The 24,731-nt window shown below is 38.8% G+C and overlaps 1 protein-coding gene across 5 annotated transcripts in view; it reads right to left on the bottom strand.

Annotated features, from left to right (window-relative positions):
- ARHGAP20 (Rho GTPase activating protein 20) overlaps window positions 1-24,731 on the bottom strand; it is a 151,126-nt gene that overhangs the window by 50,778 nt on the left and 75,617 nt on the right. Inside the window, exon 1 of one of the 5 annotated variants that reach the window (XM_058663939.1) lies at window positions 12,301-12,342. The exons of the other annotated variants lie outside the window; for them this stretch is intronic. Within the exon in view, the coding sequence (XP_058519922.1) occupies window positions 12,301-12,311 (11 nt within the window). The 5' untranslated portion in view covers window positions 12,312-12,342. Of the gene's footprint in view, window positions 1-12,300; window positions 12,343-24,731 lie in introns of those variants that run through there. 5 annotated transcript variants of the gene reach the window in all.

Raw genomic sequence — 24,731 nt, 5'->3', positions numbered from 1 at the left:
ACTTAAAAAAAAATCTTCATCAAGTTAAGCACTGGTTTAGAAACAACCCTCAACATTCAGGCTGTAGTACTCTAGAATAAAAATAAACATGTCAGCACTCTCATAGTTTAAAAAGAAAAAAAAAAAAGACTTCACTGAAGGAAACAAAACCACAGTAACCTTTGTGTTTTTTAAAACTACAACCTTAACCAGAACTTCCTACTTAAAATGTATTTCTCAATTACATGACTCTAAAGTGTTTATTTTTACTCTCACTGCAATGTAGATGTGTTTATTTTAGTCTCTTACAGTATGAAAATGGTGGTGGAGAAAGATCATAACCTTATATTTAGCTTCTTAATATAGCTTGATTAAGATTTATAAGTTATAATTAAAAGAGCTCTAAAAATGCCCTAACAAGTACAAACAGAGTCCAAGAATTAACCTGCTGCTTGTTCCTTATGTCTTACCATTTCACTTTCAAATTAATTTGTGAAGCCATTTAGAAAGCCAGAAATGAGATTTAGGGCCTTAACCTTTTTTCTTCCTCTCTCTTCCAAAACCAGTAAGAGCTCTCACAAAACCTGGCCACAGTCATCTCTATCTCTAACTAAGGTTCATTGAAAAAAATGAGTCCATCTTCAGGTACATTTTTGAGGTGATTTGCTTCATCATGGATCACAAAAGAAAACAAAATTCAAAATACTTCTGTAAAACATTTGTGTTTCTAAGTATGCTCAATAGGTGCTACACCAGGTCTGGCTAGCCTCGAAGCAATGCACAGCATTCCCCTCACAGTTATTTCTAAATGACTGTTGGGCAACTGAACAGAGCTTACTTTTCAAAAGTTAATCTATATCCCAAGTGTCTTCTATTGCATGAAAACTTCGAATTGAATTCTTGCTTGGCATATCTTGCAGGACTTACACTGCCTTTTAACTATTCTCATTCAAAGTTTGTTATCACAAATAAATCACTTGTAACAGTGATAAAGGCTATGTTTGTTGGGCATCTGCCATGTGCTAGGCATGGGAGATAGCTTTTGTGCCGAGTTTCCAGGAGTGAGCAATATGACGGGGGGAGGGGGCAGGGAGAGGTGAACCAAACAGCACAGTGATAAACCAGTAAGGCAAAGGCAGAGAAAGAAATTCAAAGTGCTAGGGTGCAAACAGGAGTGAACAGAGAGACACACAAGCTCAGAGTGGACTGCACATACTTGGGTTCTTCCAAGAAACTTTTCTGAGGTATGGACAAATATAAGAAAAGGCAGATGCTCCCTGCAAGTATAAAAAGGTGTATGTGAAACAGGTACCATGCTGAGTAACTGTGGGAAGTTTAGAGAGGTTGGAGTTCCAAGGACATGAAGAAAAGTAGCAGCAGATGTGGAAGGGGCCACATTATGGATGTCTTTCTTACCACATGAAGTGGTATAGACTTTACCTGAAATCACTAAAGGGTTTCAAGTATGGCACTGAGGGCTTTTAAAATTTATATATATATATATATATATATAGTCTTCATTTATATATATCTATATATCTACATATATAGATATATATATAAAACAGAAGACAACATATTTGAGAGATATTAAGAAAATCGATAAACTTTTCCTTCAACAATACTTGGTGAGCATCTAAAGGGGTACTTCAAAAAGTTGGCAAAAAAATGAAATAATTTCCTTGGCTAAAGATTTTTGCAATCCATGCACAGAATTTTCATAATACATATTTCTCATAAGCTATTTTGGACTACCCTTCATATATATAATTTTAAATTTTGTATTAAAATAAAATTATTGGGCCTGGTGACGTGGTATAGTAGGCTAAGCCTCACCTGTGAAGCTGGCCCCATATGGGCACTGGTTCATATTTTGGCTGCTCCACTTCTGATCCAATTCCCTGCTTACGGCCTGGGAAAGAAACAGATGGTGGCTCAAGTGCTTGGAACTCTGCACCCACATGGGAGACCTAGAAGTTCCTGGCTCCTGATCAGCTTAGCTCTGGCTGTTGCTACCATTTGGGGAGTGAATCAGAGCACGAAAGAACTCTCTGTGTCTGTCTCTCTGTACCTATGGGTACATGGGTTGGCTACCCATTGTGATAAATGATGAAAATATAGGGTAAAAAGTTTGTTATTTACTCTCATAAATTTTTCAGCTGCTTAGCTCATGTTTTTCCCTTGATTTTATTTGAAAGGAAAATGGAGAGGCAGAGAAACAGAGGAAGAGGAAGAAGAAGAAATCTGTCATCTGTTGTCTTACTCCTCAAATGGCTATACAGCCAGGACTTGCCCAGACCTAAGCCAGGATCCCAGAACTCCATGTGGGTCTCTCAAATGAGTGACAGGGACCTGTGCACTTGTGTGATGTTCCAACTTCCCATGTCCATTAGCAGGGACGTGGAGGGTAAGACGAGTACCAAGGATATAACGCTTGTTTCAGTATAGGAAACAAGCAGGCATTAGCTTAGCTTACTGTGCCGCAATGCTGACTGCAGCTCAGCTCAATTTTCTAGCAGAGGATGGAAACCACAGGCCAAAGCCATATTTTTTTTTGGCCTAGAGAGTTTTCAAAAACATCCCATTTTGGAAACCCAGGTTGCCACATTCCCTCTCTGCTCCTTCTTTACCCTGTCTACTGCTCTTCCCATGTTTCTGAAGGTGTTTAATTCCGTGATTCTCACGTTACAGTTGCCTTTTTAAAAACTAGCTTAATTTTGTGTTTTTAAAAATTATGGTAAAATTGATAAATTTACATTTTGCACATTGTAAATAGCCTATTATACACTCCTTACCAGTATCTAGTTCCTGAATGTTTTGATCGACTCTAAAGGAAGCCTCAAGGTAGTAGGCATGACTCTCATCTTCGACCAACCTCCCGAGCTGGCACCAACTCCTAACACATCTCCGTCCCTAGAGACTTGCCTATTCTGGATATTTCCTATTATGATGTGTGTCTTTTCATCTCTGGTTTATTTCACTTAGTATAATGTTTTCAGGGTTCATTCATGTTTATATTTTATTAACAACTAATATTTTCATTGTATGGACAAGTCATGTTTGCTTAGTCATTAGCTGATGGACATTTAGATTCTTTCTAGCTCTTAGCTGCTGTGAATAAATAGCACCGTCATAAAAACTCAAGCACACATTTTTGTTTGAACATTCATTTTCAGTTTTCTAATACATACCTAGGAGTAGAACTGCTAGAACATATGATTTTATATTCAAGTTACTGAGGAAGCATTAAACTGCTTTTTCAGGGGGTGGGGAGCGTGCATCAGTTTGCATTCCCACCAACATTTCCTGAGGCTCCTATCCCTCAAATCCTTCCTCTTTTGTTCTCTCTAAATCATCACTTATGTTTTAAGACCATTTTAACTAAAACAAATAATGTATCTTGACTCCAGGCTCTCATAACTTACCCTACAATTTATAATTAAATCCTAACTGGACTCTCTACACTCTTGCTCTTTTTCCTCTAACCTTTCCTACTTTTTCAAAATAATTTTCCTGACACATATTGAGTATAGAAGATATACAATCTAAAGAGCAATCCCAACTCGTTAATCTAGCAAGTTCCAGTATCTGTTTTACCATATCTGGTTGTATGTCATCATAGAACTCTATATAATGCCTTGTGAATATTAGCTTAAAAATGAATGTAAAATATTATATTGGCTTCAGATTGGCTTAGCTCTGGCAGTGGTGGTCATCTGGGAGTGATCTAGGGAATGGAAGATCTTTCCCTCTATATCTCTACCTTTCTGTGTGTCTGCCTAACAAAAAAATCAATAAATCTTTAAAAAAAGTAAAAGACCACGGAAAACATACTCTATATAAGTAGAATATTTTAAATAAGTAAAACAAAGGGAAGGAGTAAAGGACACTAATAAGTGTTTACATTCATAGAACAAGATCCACGCAGAGATGTATTATCTGCAAAGGAGTAACCTCTAAGACTTCTTCTGAGCCTGTGCGCAGAAGCCACTCAAGAATAAATTTACTGAGCAAAAGGCAATAGAGAGAATAAACTGCTATGAGTATTATATCAAAAAAGTTTAATATAATGATTCATGCCCACTTGGAAAAATCTGAGTTTCATAACTGAACTTTCCAGTTAAAATGGAAACTTTTCAGGAAGAATAACTCTTTCATTATGAAAGAATGAATAGAAAGAGATACCAACCAAGGATTAGAATACTCTTCAAATTGATTCATTTGCTGTTATGGTCTCTTGACTTAAAACAAAACAAAACAAAACAAAAAAAACCCAAAACAAAACAAAACAAAACAAAAAAACCTTCCCAGGCTCTGCATTAGCATTTGGGAACCAGGACTCACATGTGGGAATTAAACCTGGCTATTCTGATAGGAGATGTTGGCATCTTAACTGGTATCTTAGCTTCAAGTCTAAATACCAACCCTATTTCACAATATTTAGATTTTAAAAAAGATTTATTTTTATTAAAAAGACAGATACACAGAAATGAGGAGAAACAGAAAGGAAGGTCTTCCATCTGTTGATTCACTCCTCAAATGACTACAATAGCCAGAGTGAAGCCGATGCAAAGCTAGGAGCCAGGAGCCTTCTGGGTCTCCCACCTTGGTTCAGGTTCCCAAGGCTTTGGGCTATTCTCAACTTCTTTCCCAGGCCACAAGCAGGGAGCTGAATGGGAAGTGGTGCTGCCAGGATTAGAATCAGTGCCCATATGAGATACTGGCATGTTCAAGGCAAGGAGTTTAGCTGCTAGGCTACCGTGTGGTCCCAATATTTACGTATTTTTAAAAGGAACTCAAAGCAATGAGTTGGCTGAAGTTTCTTAAAGGAAAAAAATTAGGGATTCTGAAAAATTCCAACACTTAAAAAAATTTTTTTGAAAGGCAGAATTACACAGAGAGGAAGAGACAGTGAGAAATGTATCTGCTGGCTCATTTGCCAAACAGCTGCAATACCAGGGCTGGGCCAGGATGAAGTAGAGAGTCAGGGTCTCCCACGTGGGTGACAAGGACCCAAGTACTTGGGCCATTTTCTCCTGATCTCCAGTGCACATTAACAGAGAGCTGGATTGGAAGTTGAGCAGTCGGGATTCAAACCAACACCCATATGGCAGAGGGTGCAGGCAGAGGCTTAACCTGTTGTGCCAACATCAGGGTATGAATTTTTTTTAATCAATAAATCTCTAATGTTAGCTGGCAGTAAGATATTCTCATTCTTCTTTCTGACAAAGTACTCCCAATCTAGGTTCAAGTTTCTACATAACTTCAGTGTTTTACTGTGCTAAAACTCACTCACTCTAGGTCGAATGAGAGAAAGAGCGAATTTAAAAGATATTGTAATTGGGACTGGTACCATGTCATGGTGGGCTAAACCTCTGTCAATGGTGCCAGAATCCTTTATATGAGATCTGCTTTGTTTCTGCTTTTGATCCAGCTCCCTGATCGTGGCCTGAAAAAGCAGCAGAAGATGGCCCAAAGCTTCAGACCCCTGCATCCACGTGGGAGGCCCAGAGGAAGCTGTTGGCTCCTGCTTTGGGCCAGCTCAGCCTTGGCTGTTGCTGCCATTTGGGAAACTACCTGGCAAATAGAAGATTCTGTCTCTCCTTCTCTAACTCTGTCACATAAAAATCAAGTAAGACTTTGGAAAAAAAAAGATGTGTAGGTTAGATAGGATTCTTTAGAACATCAAGTTATTCATGTGAGTCTATACTGGCCTATGTCATCTTGACATTCACCCCTGAAGCACCAAAATCTAATATTCTTTCTACTTCTAATAAAAAAGTAAAGCCAAGCTTTGAAATAAAAATATAGATACAAGCACACAAAATGCAGTGTCAGCAAATGTTATGCCAGGAGACTTCTAAATAGTAAAGGGAAGTGATTTTTCTATTCAATACTGAAAAATAAATTATTTTCCCATTAATCTTTTTCACATGATGATGTCACCACTGGTTATATTATATAAATTAAATAGGATATGACAGTACTTTAAAAGTATGACATTTCAACACGATGTAATTAATGAATAAATTTAATAAAAAAAAGTATGACATTTCAAGTAATTATTTTCAACCTATACAAATTTAATATCTCTCATTTCATTGCCTGGAACAAACAAACCCTCTTTGAAAGATAAGTACATGTCATTGACATCAATATGTGTTGAAAACAATGTACTTTGGCCTAGTGTGATGGCTTTTAGTGACTCAATCCTTGCTTTGTAACTTATGGGGATCCCTATGGGCTCCAGTTCATGTCCTGGCTATTCCATTTCCCATCCAGCTCCCTGCTTGTGGCCTGGGAAAGCAGTTGAAGAGGGCCCAAAGCCTTGGGACTCTGCACCCATGTGGGAGACCTGGAAGAAGCTCTGGCTCCTGGTTTCAAATTGGCTCAGTTCTGGCCACTGTGGCTACTTGGGGAGTGAACCAGTGAACAGAAGATCTTTCTGTCTCTGCCTCTCTCTGTAAATCTGCCCTTAAAAATAAATAAAATCTTAAAAAAAAAACCCACTGTACTTCATTGCAACAATGATACAACGTATGGCTAAAAGTGGTAAGGAGCATAGCAAAGACAGCTCAAGTATGAAGGGAGTTCTGGAGTAGCATCCGCGTAGACACTCTTGGATGGCGAAATGGGTCAAGAAAGTGTGGGCAGGGAGGAAATGAGATCAGAGAGCAATCCACATTTTTCTCTGAATCTTTCAGTCATAATTTGAGCAAAGAGAAAAAGTACAATACGAAAAAATCGGGTGATTTGCCAAAGGTCACAAATCTACTTTTTGTCAAGTCAGACGTGGAACAATGATTTTTTGATGCCCAAATCAGCAGGCACTGGACCACACAGGAAATTTTGGCCAGAAGCAGCATTTTAGTTGGGTTTTTCATCTAGTTTTATTATTCATGGTACATGATCTTTTCCCACTTCTTTGACTGAAATAGGTCATAATGAAAAAAAGTTTCTGAGAACACACTGAGTACAGAAAAGCTCCATGATTGTTTAAACTACCTTTGTTATTAAACTTTACTGTTTTTTGAAGACACTCTTGTTAAACCTGGTATATTGGTAGTATCTAACTCACAATAGGTGTTTTAATTATTTATTGACTAAATGTATTTGTAGCCTACTAAACTGCTAGTGGACATTTAATTACAAATGATCTCTTATACTCCCTACTTACTTTGCACCTGTATGCCATGTTTCCTCAACAGGGTGTCAATCTCCCAGTGGCACTTAACTCTACACAGCAATGATTCATGTTTTATTTCTGATTCCTGGTTCCTAAGCGAACCAAAATGCTTGCAAAACAAATAGCTAGATAAAGGAAACAGTAGCCTCAGTTTTGCATCTATGTAAAAGTGGAGAAGAAGTTACTCAATTTAGTCAGATCACTGAGAAACCAACACCAAGCCTGAAAAATCCTGTGGTCTAAATCTGCAACAGTGCTACTATTTTGGGGCTGGAGTGAGGTTTCTCTCCCTGTTGGCCAACACCTGTCAAGAGTTTCAGAACCCAGTGGGACACAGAGTGCAAGTTCTTTAGAGTCAAGGCAAACCCATCTGATTATCTGCTTCCATTTGTTACCTTAATGATTGTAACTGCACTGTAACTGCCATTCTATTGTTAACAATTATTTTTCCATTACTTTCTATAAATGCAAATAGAAAATGAGGGGAGGAGACTTCTAGAAGGCTGAATGCCCGATTTCATGTAATTTTGTGCACATTTTGACAGGACTTCTCCTAAGTGATCAAGACATTCTTAAAAACAAGAAAAAAAGCTAAAAACTATATGAAATAACCTAAGCCAACTGTGTCTCTTACCAAAGCCAACAGACTCTAATTCAGACTCGTTCCTCCCAAAGCCTGCAGTAATGTCCACAGCAGCCAAAGTATGTACAAAGATGCCCAGCATGTTATAGGAACCCTAAACTCCAACATAAGGGCAAACCTTTCAATTTTGCTCCCTAGAAAATGTGAACTCTGGCAAAATATTCAACAAATGCTGAACTGAAACCCAAACCGAGCTGAGGAAAAACAGGAAACTTTCAAGCATTTATTCATTGGATAACACTCGTGGAAAAATCACCACAGTGATACTCCTTTCATCATTGCTCAAAACCTTTTCCCTCACATTCACATTGTCAAGAGCTCACAATGACCATAAGTAACAAGTGTACTTAACATTAGTAGTTATGTTAAGTAACAAATGTGTTGCATTTTATTCATAATCTCTAAAAAGGTGTCAGTAATAAGGGGATACTTATAAATAGCTGTTGAGGCATGTTAGAGTGTGAAACGCACATATTAAAAGCTAGACAAAATAAAAATGGACTGCTCCCCTAAAACCAAACCACATTTTAAGCCATTCTTCACATAGCTAAAATGATGACATTGCCTCAACAAAGCTGAAAGCATGCGCTGCATCTGTGTTGGTGGAGCTGAGCAAACACACATGTGGCTGATTTATTTCCAGACTTTGACAATTTTAGTGCAAAGCTGTAAGGTGCTTTTTCTGACCACTCAGCACAAGTGACAGAGTAAAATACTGCCACAGAGGCCTCCTTGGAAACAGAGGGTAGTAGGAAAATGCTCTACCACTTCTATTACTGCTAGTAAAATTATATTGTACATAAATTCCAGAAGTTTTTGAATCTAGGAGTTGGGGGAAATTTGAGAACAATTCCTTCAGCAGAACATAATTACATTCCAATGCAAATTTATCACTAGGAAAAAAAATTCTGTCCTTCACTCTCAACTCTGGATATTTTTAGGCAGTGTTCCACAAGAAACAGTAAAATTACCTACACGTGAGTTGCTTAGACTATTCTCTTTTTATTAATCATCTGTATTTATTTCAATAAATAGCTGGGGCTAGGGCAAGACAATGCTAGAAATAGGAACCCAATCTAGGTCTCCCACAGGGACACACAGCATCCAACTACTGGAGTCACCAACGCTGCATCCCAGGGTGCCCATCAGTAGGACTATGAAGCACAGCACAGCGGATAAGGGATGCAGGCATCCCCACTGGTGTCTTAACTGTTAGGCCAAATGCCCCTCTATTCTCATTCTCACATTTTCATCCTCATTTATTCATGATCTCTTTTGACAACTTTAACAAAAAAGAACAAAAGAGAACAACTGGGGAACAGCTTCCTATTCTAGAATCAGAACCTACTATGTCCAAAAAATAGAAGAGAAATTAGAGTTCCTTACAGGGTGGGGAACTTATAAGCAGACCAGGCAAGTCCATGTGAAATAATCAGAGAACAGAAACTTTAAATGAAGTGGTGCCCTTTGGAAGCAGAACAACAAACAGAAAGGTCATAAAGGACTAGACTACAATGTTGATATGGAGGGAAAACGGTGGGGGAGGGAGGAAGTGGTGGGGTAGGAAAAATCTCTATACCTATAAAACTACCATGGAAAGCAATATAATAATAAAATAGATTTTGAAAAAAAAATAAAGTAGAAATGAGACAATTTTAGCTTATCTAGCAGTGAAATCTGGAATGGAGGGGAATGAGAGTGATACGAACCTCACGTAGGATTAATGTGCTTTGGACAGGAACATGCAAGTAAGCTCAATAAGACCAAGAGTTTCATCCATCACATTCACTGCTATGCTCCCAGAAACACCTGCTCATAGCATATACTCAATGAATATTTGCTAACCGGATCAAGATGATGACTTTGTATCTTGTTAAGCCCCTTTCAGACAGTCCCGAGTTTCCCCTGACGGTGACAGATTACGGGGTCAGCGACCAAGGAAAAGTTGTATCTTTAAAGTGGGGTCAAGTGGCACTATCTAGCCTTTTTTTGATTTTGTGCTTATGAAATAGTGAAACTCCTTGGAACTGATAATGAAATTACTGAGAAAAGAAGGAAAGAACCAGCACTACTCCACCAGTCAGGTTCTCTAAGGGTAAGTATGGTCCTTGTTTGCCACAGGGTACATTTGTCTGGGATGTTAACAGGCATCTTAGATCAAGGCGGCCTTTTCTGATTATCCTAACCTGGTCACCCTCTAACTGCAAATTTTCTAAAATCTGAAATTTTCTTGAGTACCAACATGATGTTAAAAGTGGAAAATTGTACACGAGATCTCACGTGACATGTCACAGTCAAACTACAGATGCACTAAAAATTATCTTCAGGATATGTGTATATAGCATATATGAAACAGTGATGCTACCTGTGTCCCATCCGCAAAGGTATCTCACTGTATATGTACAAATACTGTAAAATTAACAAATAATCTGAGATTTGAAACACTTTCGGATAAGGGATACTCAGTCTGTATTAGAAAAGTGGAACTTGAGAGCAACATCCCATTTAAGAGGTTTATTTCTCAGTTTTCAGAACATTTGTATGTCATGCATAGTGGACATTAATGAAAAAATCCTTTTCTCCCATTTAACGTCTAACAGCAGGAATAGTTCCTACTCACAGTGAACACACACTGAGAAATGCAGTCCTGTGTCTTCTGTCTTATCCTGCCTAGTCTGCCGTGGCTGTGATGCCAGCACTACGGAGGGGTTCCTTTGTGTACTGTTAGGCCATAGTGTATGGAGTAAGAGGCAGACGTCTGCATTGAGAGTTTGACATTTTTCCTTACCTTAAGAGTCTCCCTCTACTACCAGTATTGAAGCATTTGGATTTTACTCTGCCTGAGGGTCTCTGAGCTTCCTCACTAATTCTGCAAAATTCTTGGTCATTACATCATCAAATAATTCTTTCTTCTCCATTTCTTTCTTCTTCTGGAACCCCCAACTATACGTGCAAGTACATGACTGATAGTTATTCCACAGCTCCTGGACGCTTTAATATTTTTTTTCTTTGGGCAAGTTCTATTTACTGATATTTCAGAATTACTGATTCTTTTCCAGCTGTATTAAGTCTTCAGATAAGCCTGCTGAAAGAAAACTTCATCTATGATACCATGTTTACCTGTAACAATTCCATGAGTTACATTTCCACTATCTGCTAAAATGCCCCATCTGTCGGTGAATGCCATCAAGCTTTTCTACTAGATCTTAAAAACCAAAAACCAACCAAACAAACAAAAAACAAAACAACAACAAAAAAAAAACAAAACCACAAAAACAACCCACTAGATCTTTATTATCCAATGTGTTTTAACATCATTATCTGATAGTTCCAACATCTGGTTCATCTTACAGTCTGGCTTATTTTTTTCAACAGATTTTTGCCTCGTTTTTCAGAGCACTGTGAATTTTTTTTTGAACGTCAGGACACCGTGAGAGAAGAATACTGACCTAGACAAATAGTATCCTAATGGAAATAGGCACGCATTGCCTTCTGTTATACTATCAGTATGAGAGGCTATTGAGTCAATTTTGTAAGCAGTTGGTTTAGGTTTTGTTGTTGCTAACTTTCAACTCGGTATAATATAGATTTCAAATTCTTCCAGGGACAGGCTACTGTCATCTGTGTTTAGGTGAAATGCTGGGTGCCACAGGGCTTTTCTCATTCTTTTTGCCCCATTTTCACTTTTAGTGGTTCCTGAATGCTTTCATTATAGAGGGAAGTATTTTGCCAACTCTTGCTCTTCTCCAAGCAGTAGCCTCTGATTTGCTAGTTAGGATTAGGTTTTTGGTGGCGACTTCTGAGATTCCTAGTCCTTTTAGTCTATCTCACTTTTAGACACAGGCTGCATACCTGGGCTTCTGAGGCAGAATCTTACACTCCTTGTCCATCCTCAACCCCACAGCTGTTAAACTGCCTTAAATTCCTGTCAGTTCTAGGGCAGAATGGAGTTGTCAGCTTCCCCTTCATTTGCAGCAGTCATCTGGGATTTTTCTAGAAGCCCAAGGCAACCTAAAGGGGCATTTGGCTTTAGGAAATAAAGTGCTTTCTTAAGAACCATTACCATCTTTTCCAAGATACTACAGTTCTTGTCTCCTTACTGCCATAGAACTTGGAACATATATTTAAAAGCACTCTGGAGAAAGACCCTCCTACTGGGAAACAGCAAGTAACAATTTATCACTGACAAGTAAGAAGAACTACTAATTTCATCTGTTCTGATGCCTCTATGTGGGACAAAAAGCAGATGAAAACATTCTTATTTACAGGAAGAGTTCAGTTCAAATTCATGTACGTAAATATAGTGATGTAAAATTTCTTGTTTAGCAATGACTTATTTTGTTGAATACAGAATTAACGTTTGGTCAAGGTCTGCAACATTCAAGATTTGGGATTTTATTATTTGCTTTAATCAGGTAGTTCTTCAAACACTGAACTTTGCGAATGTGGCAAAGAAATTGCCCTAGTATTGCTAAGTAATTAACTGCATTACCTGGATCTCATTTCCTGGGTGATGCCACCTGGCCATGGCTTAAGAAGGTAGACTTCCTTTGAAGAATACCCTAGGAGGACAACGGTTATCAAATTTTAGCTTCCATGCAGACCACACCTAGGTTTCATTACAAAGGCATCCATGGAGTTCCTGATTCTGTATGGGGCAGGATCCTGCACTGAACATTTCTAACTATTCCCAGATGGTACTGATGCCCCCACTGCCAGGACCACTATCAGAAGAAGTTCTGTTAGCACAGAACAGTATGTCTTCCTGGTACTAGAGTAAGTCAGAAAAGACCACTGTCACTGGCCAAGAGGGAAAACTTTGTAGGACAAAAGACAGCAAACAATAATGACCAAGTAAGCCAAGGTCAGAAAGCAAAGAGGAACTGACTTGGCCTTCAGTGATTTCATGAAAGGTTGAAGCTGCGGGCTGGATTTGGAGACAGATGGGAAAGGGCTGGTAGATCAGTCTGTTTCGGGATTTTCATTAGATCCTAGAGCACAGTCAGTTCATCCCCACACATCCACAGATGCACTAACCTACCCTACACAAGGATGGAGGGGTGATTCTCAGGAATACAATGCCAAAGGGCAAATGGCCCAACCTCTTCCCAAAGGTCATTCCTCTCATAACCAAGATAGACTGCTGACACTTCCAGGTGCATACTTGAAATGCCTTAGGAAACAAGCAGGCATTGTTGCTATCCTCTCTGTGCATGGCCTGTGCTGCCTGACTGTTGATCTGTCTCTCACCCACTGGTTCTTCTTTTAAAGGCCAGATATGAGGGAAAAATAAATTGGGGCTAGAGTGTAGACAGTGAAAATCGGGCCCTAGCTCTGGTTCCAACCACCCCCTGCCATCTAACTTTAGGCCAACAATCTCACTCACTCTTAAGACGTCTCATTCATAAAAAAAAAAAAGAAAGAAATGGGAAAAGGAAACAATTCTAAAGCCCAGTGAAAATAAAGATTCTATTTTCCCCTTAATTAGCATGAAAAGCATACATTTGAAGCAAAGACACAGTAAAGGAATACTCAGTTCTATTGAAACTTTTAAAGTCTCACAGTTCAGTACACTGGCTTCTCGACACACACTTTCATTATTGTAAAAATCACAAGTACTACTACTCAGCATCACTTTAGTGGTCTAACCAGAAAAAAATGTGCTCCTTTTCTACTGCAGCAAATTTCTTCATTTTGTCCAGCTTCCCCTAATGTCTGCCAATAAAAATTTAAATATCTAATCTTAACTTTAGGTAATGACTGTAACCACAAGCATGTAACACATGCGGGTGCTTTAAAGTGTTTATGGAATAAGAATTAAGAAGTATATTTTGAAATATGCAATTGCTAAATTAACACACATTTTCAACAAATGTTTTGAAAACCTTTCACATATTTAATGTTGTGGGTTAGACAGCTAGTACAGGGTCATGGAAGCCATGCCTCCCTCACCCACATAATCATTTCTGCCCACCTGTGATGCTCACTTATCATCACCTGGAACCTGAGAGGGGGAGGTATTGCCTTGTTGTATAACCACTCCCCTTGTAAGGCCCCATAGAGGTCATTGATACAGAGGGGCTCACTCTCTTGGTCCTGCGCTTCCCTCGCTCTGGCTCTGGCACACCCAGTACCTGCTTGCTCTCTGGTCTGCCATGGGCAGACTCTGAGGACAGGTAGCCCCTGAGCATGGCCCCTGTATGTCTATATTCCTTACCCTCATTCAGTGCTTGGGCAGGACAGTAAAGACATTAATGCTAAGATGTTTTGTATTTCTAACTTGTGTACTTTCAAGAGTTCCAGTAAAGGTGAGGTCTATTAGTAATGGAATGTGGGCAGAGAAGTCAGGGAAATGTGAATGTCTATAGCTTTTTAAGTGTGCCCAGGTTGTTCACTGTATGTCTCTTAGGATAACTCACATTGCTGGGGAAGCTGGGACATAGATTTTCAGTTTACTAGATGGACTTCAGGATAATGACTATTTGTTCCTCTGAGGGTTTCAATTCAGACTGGATGTGGGCTTGTTATCTGCTAATTTCTAATGGGTCCTATTATCACCAAGCCTGGTTAATAAAGACTGTTTAATATATCCTAGACTTGTCTGGCATGATCTCTCTCCCACCCCGCAACAGTAATTCTACAATAAAACCCTGATTCTAGAATAGACAATTTTTAAAATTTTTTAAATTAATACATATTATGTTCATTCCATAGGTACAATTCCAGAGAGGCAACCATACTTCCCTTACTTTCCTCCTCTTTCCCTCCCCTCATTTACCATGAGTTTTTGCAAATACTTCATTTTAACTCACTGTATGTTCACAGGCTTAAATCACGATTCATCATAATATTCAACAAGTAAAAACTAGAAAGAGTACAGTTCCCCAGGAGCATAAACACGGGCAAAATCAGCAATCATATCCCAAAGTGACCATTTCATCCCAAAGGTTTGTGATATGCCTGTCTCCCTGTGCCACAGGCAAGCTACAGTGATGCCAAGGCTTATGGTACCAATTGCTGTGGGTTTAGGATTGTATGATGCAGATGAACCCTTCCTCAGGTCCTGCTAGAAGAGTTCAACTAATGCCATGGCTTACAACACCAACAGTCCTTGTTCTGGGACTAGGGAAAGTAAACAGCCTTGCTCCAGTCCTACAGGGAGACCACAAAATATACAGGATTTTTTTTTAAAGATTTATTCATTTTATTACAGCCAGTTATACACAGAGGAGGAGAGACAGAGAGGAAGATCTTCCGTCCGATGATTCACTCCCCAAGTGAGCCGCAACGGGCCGATGCGCGCCGATCCGATGCCGGGAACCTGGAACCTCTTCCAGGTCTCCCACGCGGGTGCAGTGTCCCAAGGCATTGGGCTGTCCTCTACTGTTTTCCCAGGCCACAAGCAGGGAGCTGGATGGGAAGTGGAGCTGCCGGAATTAGAACAGGCGCCCATATGGGATCCCGGGGCATTCAAGGCGAGGACTTTAGCCGCTAGGCCACGGCCGCCGGGCCCACAGGATTTTTTTTTCCCAGAGAGAGTGAGTCCCAAGAGCTGTAATGCACGTAGGTTCTTTTTAGGGGACTGGGAAGATTTCATTGGCACTGAAAAATCTAAATCTGTTACTGGTATTGCAGGGCAGAATACAGGTGGTTTTTTTTTTCAGTGTTAGCAGGTGTTAGCCCCAGGTGAGGCTCTTTGGCTTATGTAGAGTGTGTGAGTGTGTCTCGGGGTTAATGTCCCACAATCCTCACACTGAAAGATGCAGGATATCTGTCCTACGCCCCACATGTTGCCTTGACTCTGGCGGGAGTGGCGGAGCGCACACTGTTCAACTTGGGTTGAGAGAGAAGCAATGCAGCTTCCCTGCTCTAAGCCTGTCAGACGCTCAGACCTCAGCCGGCACCCCAGACTGAAGTGAAAGTCCGTGGCTGACCGTGGCATTTCTTCCCTGCAGAAACTGTGAGTGCTGGGGCACATGGTTGTTTCTTCCTATCTTGAGATGGCAAGACGGCAGCACACAGCTGGCAGCACCACAGGGGTTGTGGCAGTGCTGTTTCTGTCTTCCTTCCTCTCACCCTCTGGAGTCTCTTTTTCATTTCTTTGATGAAAATTCCCTGGGTATGTGATCCGTCCTTGGCTCTTTTCCTATCTCGGAGCAGTGGAAGTCAGCATGGCTATATCCTATTCAGCCATCTTGGATCTTCCTGACCAGTCTCTTGTAAGTTAGCTAAATAGAGTGTTTTTAAAAAGTCCCAGGGTCTATTTGCCTTTATGAGAGAATAAAGAGAAGTAACAGTCACATGCATGCTAAAAAGTCAATTGTTTTTAAAACTGAAAGTTATTAGGATAATTTGGACATAAACACAAATTTGATAATATTAAGGAGATAATTGTTAACTTTCTTAGGTGTGATGCTGTATGTAGGCACATGCTATGTTTCTAGGAATATGGCAAATGATGCTGGAAAAAGAACTATGCATATACTTTAGTTTTTAAGGTTCAGAAAACATACCTAGATGAGCAGAGTTGAAACAAACAGGGCAAATGTCAGCAATTAGAGGTACAATGTGCGAAGTGGGCATATTAGTAAGTTCTCAAAATACTTCTGCCTGAAATTAGAGCTATTTCTAATTATCATTAAGGGAAAAGAATCTAATGGAAAATTTCTAGGTCTCTCTGCTACAGGTTTTTGATATTCAGTTCAGAAGCTTGTACAATTCCAAAACAAATATGTCACAGGTCATTGTAAAACCAGTAGTTACTCTTAAAAGCTATCCCATCTGTTCAATGTTTACTGGAAGTTAAGGAACAAAAATTGTTGGTGATTCCTTCATTCTCTTCCTGTCTTCATCTTATTTTCCTCTTAATAAAAAGCAGACAATTACTAAGCCCAAGAGGAATTATTCCATTTCAGTATCCAGGTGCACAAACATACCCATAAACTCATTTTTATATAATAAATGAAGAACTTATGTGTTTCTTGAAAACACAGGAGAATGAAAACACAGCAGGGGAAAAAAAGAAGAGCGGGAGGACAAGGAATTTTTGTACCAGAAGTTAACTAACAGGGCCTCAAAGCCAGTGGACTCAGCTTGCAAACACAGCCAAATTTAACTTTACTGTAAGTCTGACATCAAAGTATTACCTAAGTAGTGTCCAGTTTAACAAAAAATTCAGTGAAACTTTCAGGATTAACACATCAAAATTATACTGAAAACTGATGTAATTCAACATTTACTTTTATAAGCATTACGGATTAGATGTTAAAAGGATATCAGAATATAGTGAAGACCTATACAGCTATAAATTTGCCAGATGAAACTAAGAATTCCTGCCTAATCTACTACAACTTATTTAAAAAATCAGTAGCCTGAATTGTCCGATTAAAGAAACCCAATTTGTAGTTAAAAGTCTCTCACAAGAGCAAACAAACTGCAGTCCTGAGCAACTTCACGGGTCAATTTTTATCAAAAGTTTCAGATATAAATAATACTAAGTCCACAAAAATTCTTCCAAAAAACTAAAGTCAAGAGATGAAAATTTCAAGAAAATGTGTATATGAAAACAACTATGTATGTATTTCAATTGTTTTGATCCAAAATAAACTGGTTTTTAATTTCCATGAAATTAAACTTTCTATGAAATTTTAAACATGTACTTCTAGTCCACCATTTTTTCCAAGCCTAGATATGAAAAAGACATTATAGGAAGAAGCAACTGCATGCTAATATAACTCATGAAGACAGAGGCAAAAATTCTGAAAATGCCATTCAGAAGCAAACTGAATTCAGCAATACATGAAAAGGATATTATAACACAGGTTTATCCCAAAAATGTAGTGTTTAACACTGAAAAAACAATCAATATGACTTACATAGCATTAATTAAAGAAGATCCTGATAATCTCATTTAATAGAGATAATAAGAAAGCAGTTGACAAAATTCACTACTCATTTCCATGGAGTAAGCCAGCGGTCTAGTTTCAAAAGATAGCTGCTTCTCCTCTCCTAATATCAGTGACAAAACAAAGATATTCACTATCCCCACTTATCTTTAACATACAGGTCATGGGAAAAGAAATCAGGCAAAACAAGAAAGTAAAATAAATAGCTAGATTAGAAAGAATAAGTACAATCACCACATGATGTAAATTTTAAAAATTTATCTCAAAAATTAAGAAAGAAAAGAAAGCAAAAGGAAGAAATGAAGGAGGGATGGATAAAGGCAAAGGGGAAGGAGGAGGGAAGAAGCATCCTTATGTTCTTTGAATTTTATCAGTAAACTACACTGAATCTTTTTTACAAAATTTATTTCTGTTGGAAAGGAAAGGTTAGAGAGAGAGAGGAGAGACAGAGGGAGATCTTCCACATGCTGGTTCACTCCCCAAATGATCCTAATGGCTGGAGCTAAGCTGGCCAGAAGCAGGGGCCAGGAGCATCTTCTGGATCTCCCATGTGAGTACAAGGGCCCAAGGACTCGGGCTATCCTCTATTTTCCCAGGCCATTAGCAGGGAGCTGGATGGGAAGTAGAACAGCTGGGACTCCAACTGGTGCCCAGATTGGATGCCAGCCCTTACAATTGAGGGATTAGCCTACTATGCTACCACATTGGGTCCAGAACATGGACTCTCTTCTCTTTGTATAACAATCACATTAATATGTGATTTGATGAGAATCAGTCAGAAGCGTGTTACAACAATTATTACATATTTGCTGTAATTCTGAGAATCTAATGTATCATCAAACTCTTTACAATACAGTTGTCAGTGGTCTGGCATTGTATTATAGCCAGTAGCTTGCAATGCTGGTATCCCATGTGGGCACTGGTTTCTGTCTCCACTGCTCTACTTCTGATCTAGCTCCCTGAAGACGGTATGGAAAAGCAGAGGGAGATAGCTCACACACTCGGGTCCCTGTCACTCACATGGGAGACACAAAAGAAGCTCCTGGTCCTTGCTTTGGCCTGGTCTAGCTCTGGCCATTGGAGTCGCCAAGGGAATGAACAAGTAATAAGAAGATTCTCTCTCTCCATTGAAGATAATATCATAACATAATTAAAACTTCTTCTCAGAAAGAAAAACTAAGCACTGGATGATTTTCTTCAAAGCATTTTTGGAAGAAAAAAAAAAGGCATTTCCTCAATATTCTTCAGAGGAAGGTGATAACATTTCCCAGCCCAATTTATGAGGCCACTATTATTGTAATAACAGAAACAGATAAAGATATTTACAGGAAAATCACAGCCTCAAAAAAAATACAGACCGAAAAGTACTTTACAAAGCCATGACCTTTCTCAAACCACAAGAAAACATCACATAAATCCAAATGGAAAGACATTCCTTCCACCAAAATACCTGAACGGTCCTGCTCAAAACTGTCAAGGTCACCAACACATTGAAGACACTGATGAGCACAGAGGAGTCTACGGAAATACAAGGACAGAGTCTAACCTGGCATTGGGACAGGACAATGATATGAGATAAAAACTAAGGAACTCTCAATAATGTATCAACATTGGTTCCTTGGTTGCAACAAATGTACTTTCCTATTGTAACAGAGTACATTAAGATACACTGGCGGAAGTTTATGCAGAAACTGCAATACTCTTCGCATTTTCTGTAAGTCTAAAATTTCTCCAGTCAGCAGAACAATGCGAGAGAGAAATCATGAACAGATTAGAATGAAAGAAAGAAAACTAAAATGAAATAAATGTGTCTGTAGAATATCCTGTGAAACTGCCATTGAAGCTAAAAAATGGAACTGTTTTTAAAGAGTTAACAACTACAGTAAATTAGGTCACAGTGTAAAAGATCAGTATACAAAATCTGTTGCATTTTTATACTAGCAATTAATAAATGGAATGTAAGTTTAAAAAGCAGTATCACCCTCCAAAACATGAAAGAATAGAATATGAAGTCATCAAGATACAATACTAACAACACATGCATACACAGGTTGATGGAATTACCCAGAATGATAGTAACAGAGGAGCAGATTTAAATTTCACTGATTGTGCTATGATTAAATATCTTGATTTTTAAAATAATAAAGATATCAAATGAAGTACATATAAAATACTTAGCATAGAACCCAATACACCATGGGTATCTAATTTATAGTTACTAATGATATTACCTTTACTTCATCTCTCACCTCAAAACTGTTATGTTCTCAACTTGCTCCTCTTCATGATTAAGCCATCAATGTCACCACTATTTACCCAGTACTCCAAAGTCAAAAACTTAGCTACTGTTACTTCTTTATATTTCAAATCTTATCAATCCTCACCCTTCAATGTCTCAATTTTTCCCTCTTCCCTATATGATCTTCATTATCACTTGCTTCAATTATTTTCAATTGCATCCTGAATGGGCTATCTGCCTATCTCATCTATGCAGCTCTCAAACAGTTCTTTAACCTAAATGTGAGACCTGAAACTTTGAAAATATTAAAAGAAACCTAGGGATGACACCCAGGAAATTGGAACAGGCAACAGATTTTCTGCATTAGACCCCAAAATCACGGGGGGGGGGGGAAAGAGACAAAAACAGAAAACTGGGATTTCATCAAACCAAAAAAGGTTTGCACAACAAAAGGAATAATCCACAAAGTGATGAGACAATTCACAAAATGTGAGGAAATGTGTGCAAGGCATACATCCGACAAAGGGGTAGCACCCAACATATGCAAGAGACACAAATAACTCATAGCAAAATACCTAAGTAATGCAATTTAAAACAGGCAATATATGTAAACACAGATTCTAAAAGAAAGACAAATGGCTAACAGGTACATGAAAAAATGCTTAAAATCACTGGTCACCAGGGAGATGCAAATCAAAACCAGATTATTACTCCTTCCCAGACATGCATACAGGAATATTATTTAATCACAAACAGAACGATATCCTATCACTTGCAGTAAAACAAATGGAACTGGAAGATAAAAGATTAAGTGAGGTCAAATTCAGATAGCCAAGCACTATATAATCCTTCTCATAAAAAAAAGTTGATGTGATTACAGAATTGGAATTTGGGAAGGGTGGCAATTATGGAAGTTAACAGAAGTTTTGAGTAACAGCTATCAGAATTTTATTTGACCAGCACACATTAAATACATAAATTATCAATTGTACCCCATAGATACAATTTGAGGTAGAAAAAGAATTAACACTCTTAATAAAAATTCAATCCAATTAAAGATTCCTTTTGCTTTAAACAAAATTATTCTAACCCTGAAAGACATAAAAATAGATAACCACATGAATAACCACATAAATAACCACAAATAGAGATAACCATTGAAAGACATACAAATAGAGATAACCACATGAAAAGATATTCAATTATCTTAGGGATATACAAAGCAAAACCATGGTAAGAAACCTGTTCACACCCAATAAAATGGCCACCATCAACAAGACAGTAACATATCTTATTAAGGATGTGGAGAACCCGAATCCTTACCTATTGCAAATGGAAATGTAAAAATGTTGCAGCTGTCTTGGAAAATAATTTGGTGGGTCCTCTAAAAGTTAATTATCATTAGACTGAAAATATAGCTTCACATTAAAAATAAGTACTCACAGATGCTACAACATGGATGGACTCTGGAAACATTACACCAGTCAAAAGAATGGAGTCATGAAAGATCATGGAGTATGTGATTCCAGATACATACAAGGTCTGGGAGAGGTAAATACACAGAGACAGAACTGGTAACTGGTTGCTTATAACCTGAATGGGAGAAGGCTGAGTGTGTGGGAAAGAATGGGGGATGAGGGATACTCCAAGGTTATGGTGATAGCTGCACAGATCTGTGAACATCCTAAAAAAAAAAAAAATCAAAATGCACTTTATTTGAAAGAAGCAGGATGGACAGGCAGGCACAGACACACCAAGAGTTCTTACTATCTGGTTCATTTTGCAAATGTCTACAATGGCGAGGGCAGGGGCAGGGCCAGCATTGAAGCTGGAGCCAGAATGCAATCCTGGCCTTCCACCTCATTACCCACAGGCAACAGGGTCTATGTTGGTAGGCACCAGGAACTGGGAGCTGACACTTATTACCTAGGCACTCCAACACGGGATGCAGACATCCCAGCAAGAATTCTAATTGTTAGTCAAAATGCTTTCTCTTGAATTTACACTTTAAATCAGTAAATTAGGAACCAGCACATTGGCTCCACTACCTAATCCTTAATCTACAGGTGCCGGCATCCTATAAGGGTGCCAGTTCCTGTCCAGGCCACTCCACTTCTGATCCAGTCTGTCAAAGCAGCAAAGGATAGCCCAAACCTTGTAACCCTGCACCTACGTGGGAGACTTGGAAGATGTACCAGGCTCCTGGCTTTGGATCAGCTTAAGCTCTGATTGCTGTGGCCAGTTAGGGGAGTGAAGTAGTAGATGAAAGATCTCTGTCTCTCCTTCTCTCTCTTTCCAATAAAAATAAATAAATCTTAAAGAAAATAAATTTATAAAGTATACCATATGAACTGCGTATTAAGAAAATTATTTAATTTAAGATTATTTGCTGCCTTTTCCAAAATTTGCTTGATAGAGGTATTAAGGTTTTCAATTACAAATGAGAAATATCCATCTTCCACCTCCCAGCTGTAAGCATATATGATGAGATAGTCTAGAAAGTTCACCTGAATGAAAGCTCAATCACTTGAAAATGCATTGGTTGTTTACTGCTGCATAAAAAGTTACCCCAAGCATAGCAGCTTAATATGGCAGTTATTGTTATCTTAACAGTTACATGGATCATGAATCTTTCAGGTCAGAGAATGTTTGGGTGGGGTTGGCTCAGCTCTCTTAGGAGTTTGCAGTCAAACTTTCAGTTGCAGCAACAATCTGAAGGTTTGACTGGGGTTGGGAGATTGAATTATAAGCTCAATCACTTAGCTGTCTGTGAGTTGGGTTTTTAGTTCCTCCCCCTTGTGGATCTCTCTGGAGGACTGCCATGACATGACTTCCTTCAGGTCAAGTGTTCAGAGAAAGAGAATATGAGAGTAATCAAGAAGAAAGCTAGTCTTTTATGACCTAATCTCAAAAGTGACATGTCACCACTTTTGCCAAAACTATAGTTACACAGTTCAATTCTAATAAAATGTAGGAGATGACACAAGCATGTTAATATCAATAGGTTGGGGGTCATGATGGAGGCTGTCTACCAAAATGAAACTGTAACAACAGGTTAAAGATGCCACAAAAGTAAATGTTTGATCTTTTCAATGAAAAAGGATTTTTACATATTCCTCAGCAGTGTGACAGGCATGCTCTGAGGCGTTTTGATACTTCCTATAAAAGGCTTTTCCTAGTACCATTCATACCCTTCTCTATTCACCTTGAGACTAAGATACTGAGAGAATAAAACCATGAAACCATACAGTTGGCAGCTGGAAGACAAAGCACATGAAGGATTTGGTTAACTGTATTCTAACTCCCCCAGCCCTCATCACTGATAGACAAGTAGAAGTCTTGGTTATGCTCTGTGAGGGTCAGATGGTGCTACAGCAGAGCATTGCAGTCTGTTCTCTGTGCCTTTTTGCAGTGATTCATGAAAAACATCACACGATACATGTAAACATTAGATTAGTGCACAGTAAACAGCTAGTCAGTCCAGAACCTCCTGGTACAGCTCTGACTGTGCTACACCTTTTCAGTCAGCAGTGGACTCTTTTCTCTTTCCACTCTGAGAGCCGATCTAGTTAGCTAGGGGTACCATTTGTCATAATATGCATATATACACACACATATGCATAAACATATACAGTCTTTTCAAAGAGTACCTGCTCCATAGCCAGTGCTGAGCAAGGATACTTTGTAAAGTAGAAAACTTAACACTTCCATTCAAAAAGCAGGCAGTTCTTACAACACACATGTGACATGACAAGGGGCCCCAAAGATTGGAACAATTATAATATGTCAATGTTACAGTCTCCACTCTTAATCCCTTTAGAGGTCATCCTCATCTTGCAGGGGAGAAAAACAAGTGGCTTAACAGCAGTTCCCAGAGCTAGTAAGAAGGTCAGGGTTCAAATCCAGAAAGCCATGCTTCCAGAGCTTGCATCACTGCAAAAGGAGGCTTCAGTAACAAGTATGTAGCTTCTGTATATGAAGCATATCCTTGTATATGAAGTATATATCCTTGAAATTCTAAAATTTCACTTAGAAACTAACATTACAGCTATTATCTAGCCCAATCCAAGAAGGACACTCTAGGACAGTCTGCTGTTCCTATACACACAAGTGAGGAAGGGTGAATAAGCATGTCTTAATGAAGTAGTGGTTTCCTGGTGCCAAGATGAAAGATTAAATTGAATCATAACTGCAATTTAAAAATTAAGCTGGTCAGAATGCAGAAATTAAATGGATGTGCTGTTCTGCAAGTACAAAAATAAATGAATCTGACCCTGCCAAAGCCCAGAAGAACATGAACAGACTTAACACTATCTCCTAAAGATGTCCTTCCAGTATCATACAATAGGAATAGTACATGGCACCAGGAAGAGTTGTGTCTGATCAACTTAAAGAATATGGTATTAGTTTGAAAAGAATAAAGCAATGCATTGACCAGGGAAGCTTTCTATTGAGCAAAACAAAAATATCACTTAGTAAACATCTGCCAACTTGGGCCTCTTACCTAGTACTACTGTCTCTTTATACATGGAATTTACAAACTCCAAAGTTCACTTCATTTGAAAGTCAGGGGGATAGGGATCTTCAATCCATTGGATCACTCCAAAATTGCCCACACTACCCAGTACTGGGCCAGGCTGAAACCACCTGCCCAAATCTCATGGTAGGTTTCCTATGGGGTGGTAAGGACTCAACTACTAAAGCTATCTGCAACCTCCCAGGGTGTGATTTAGAAGGAAGCCAGGATTGGAACAAGAGCTAGGTCTGAAAACCAGGCAT

The sequence above is a fragment of the Ochotona princeps genome, chromosome 4 (genome assembly GCF_030435755.1).
Source record: "Ochotona princeps isolate mOchPri1 chromosome 4, mOchPri1.hap1, whole genome shotgun sequence".
Lineage (NCBI taxonomy): Eukaryota > Metazoa > Chordata > Mammalia > Lagomorpha > Ochotonidae > Ochotona > Ochotona princeps.
This window is presented reverse-complemented; position numbering and strand designations above follow the sequence as displayed.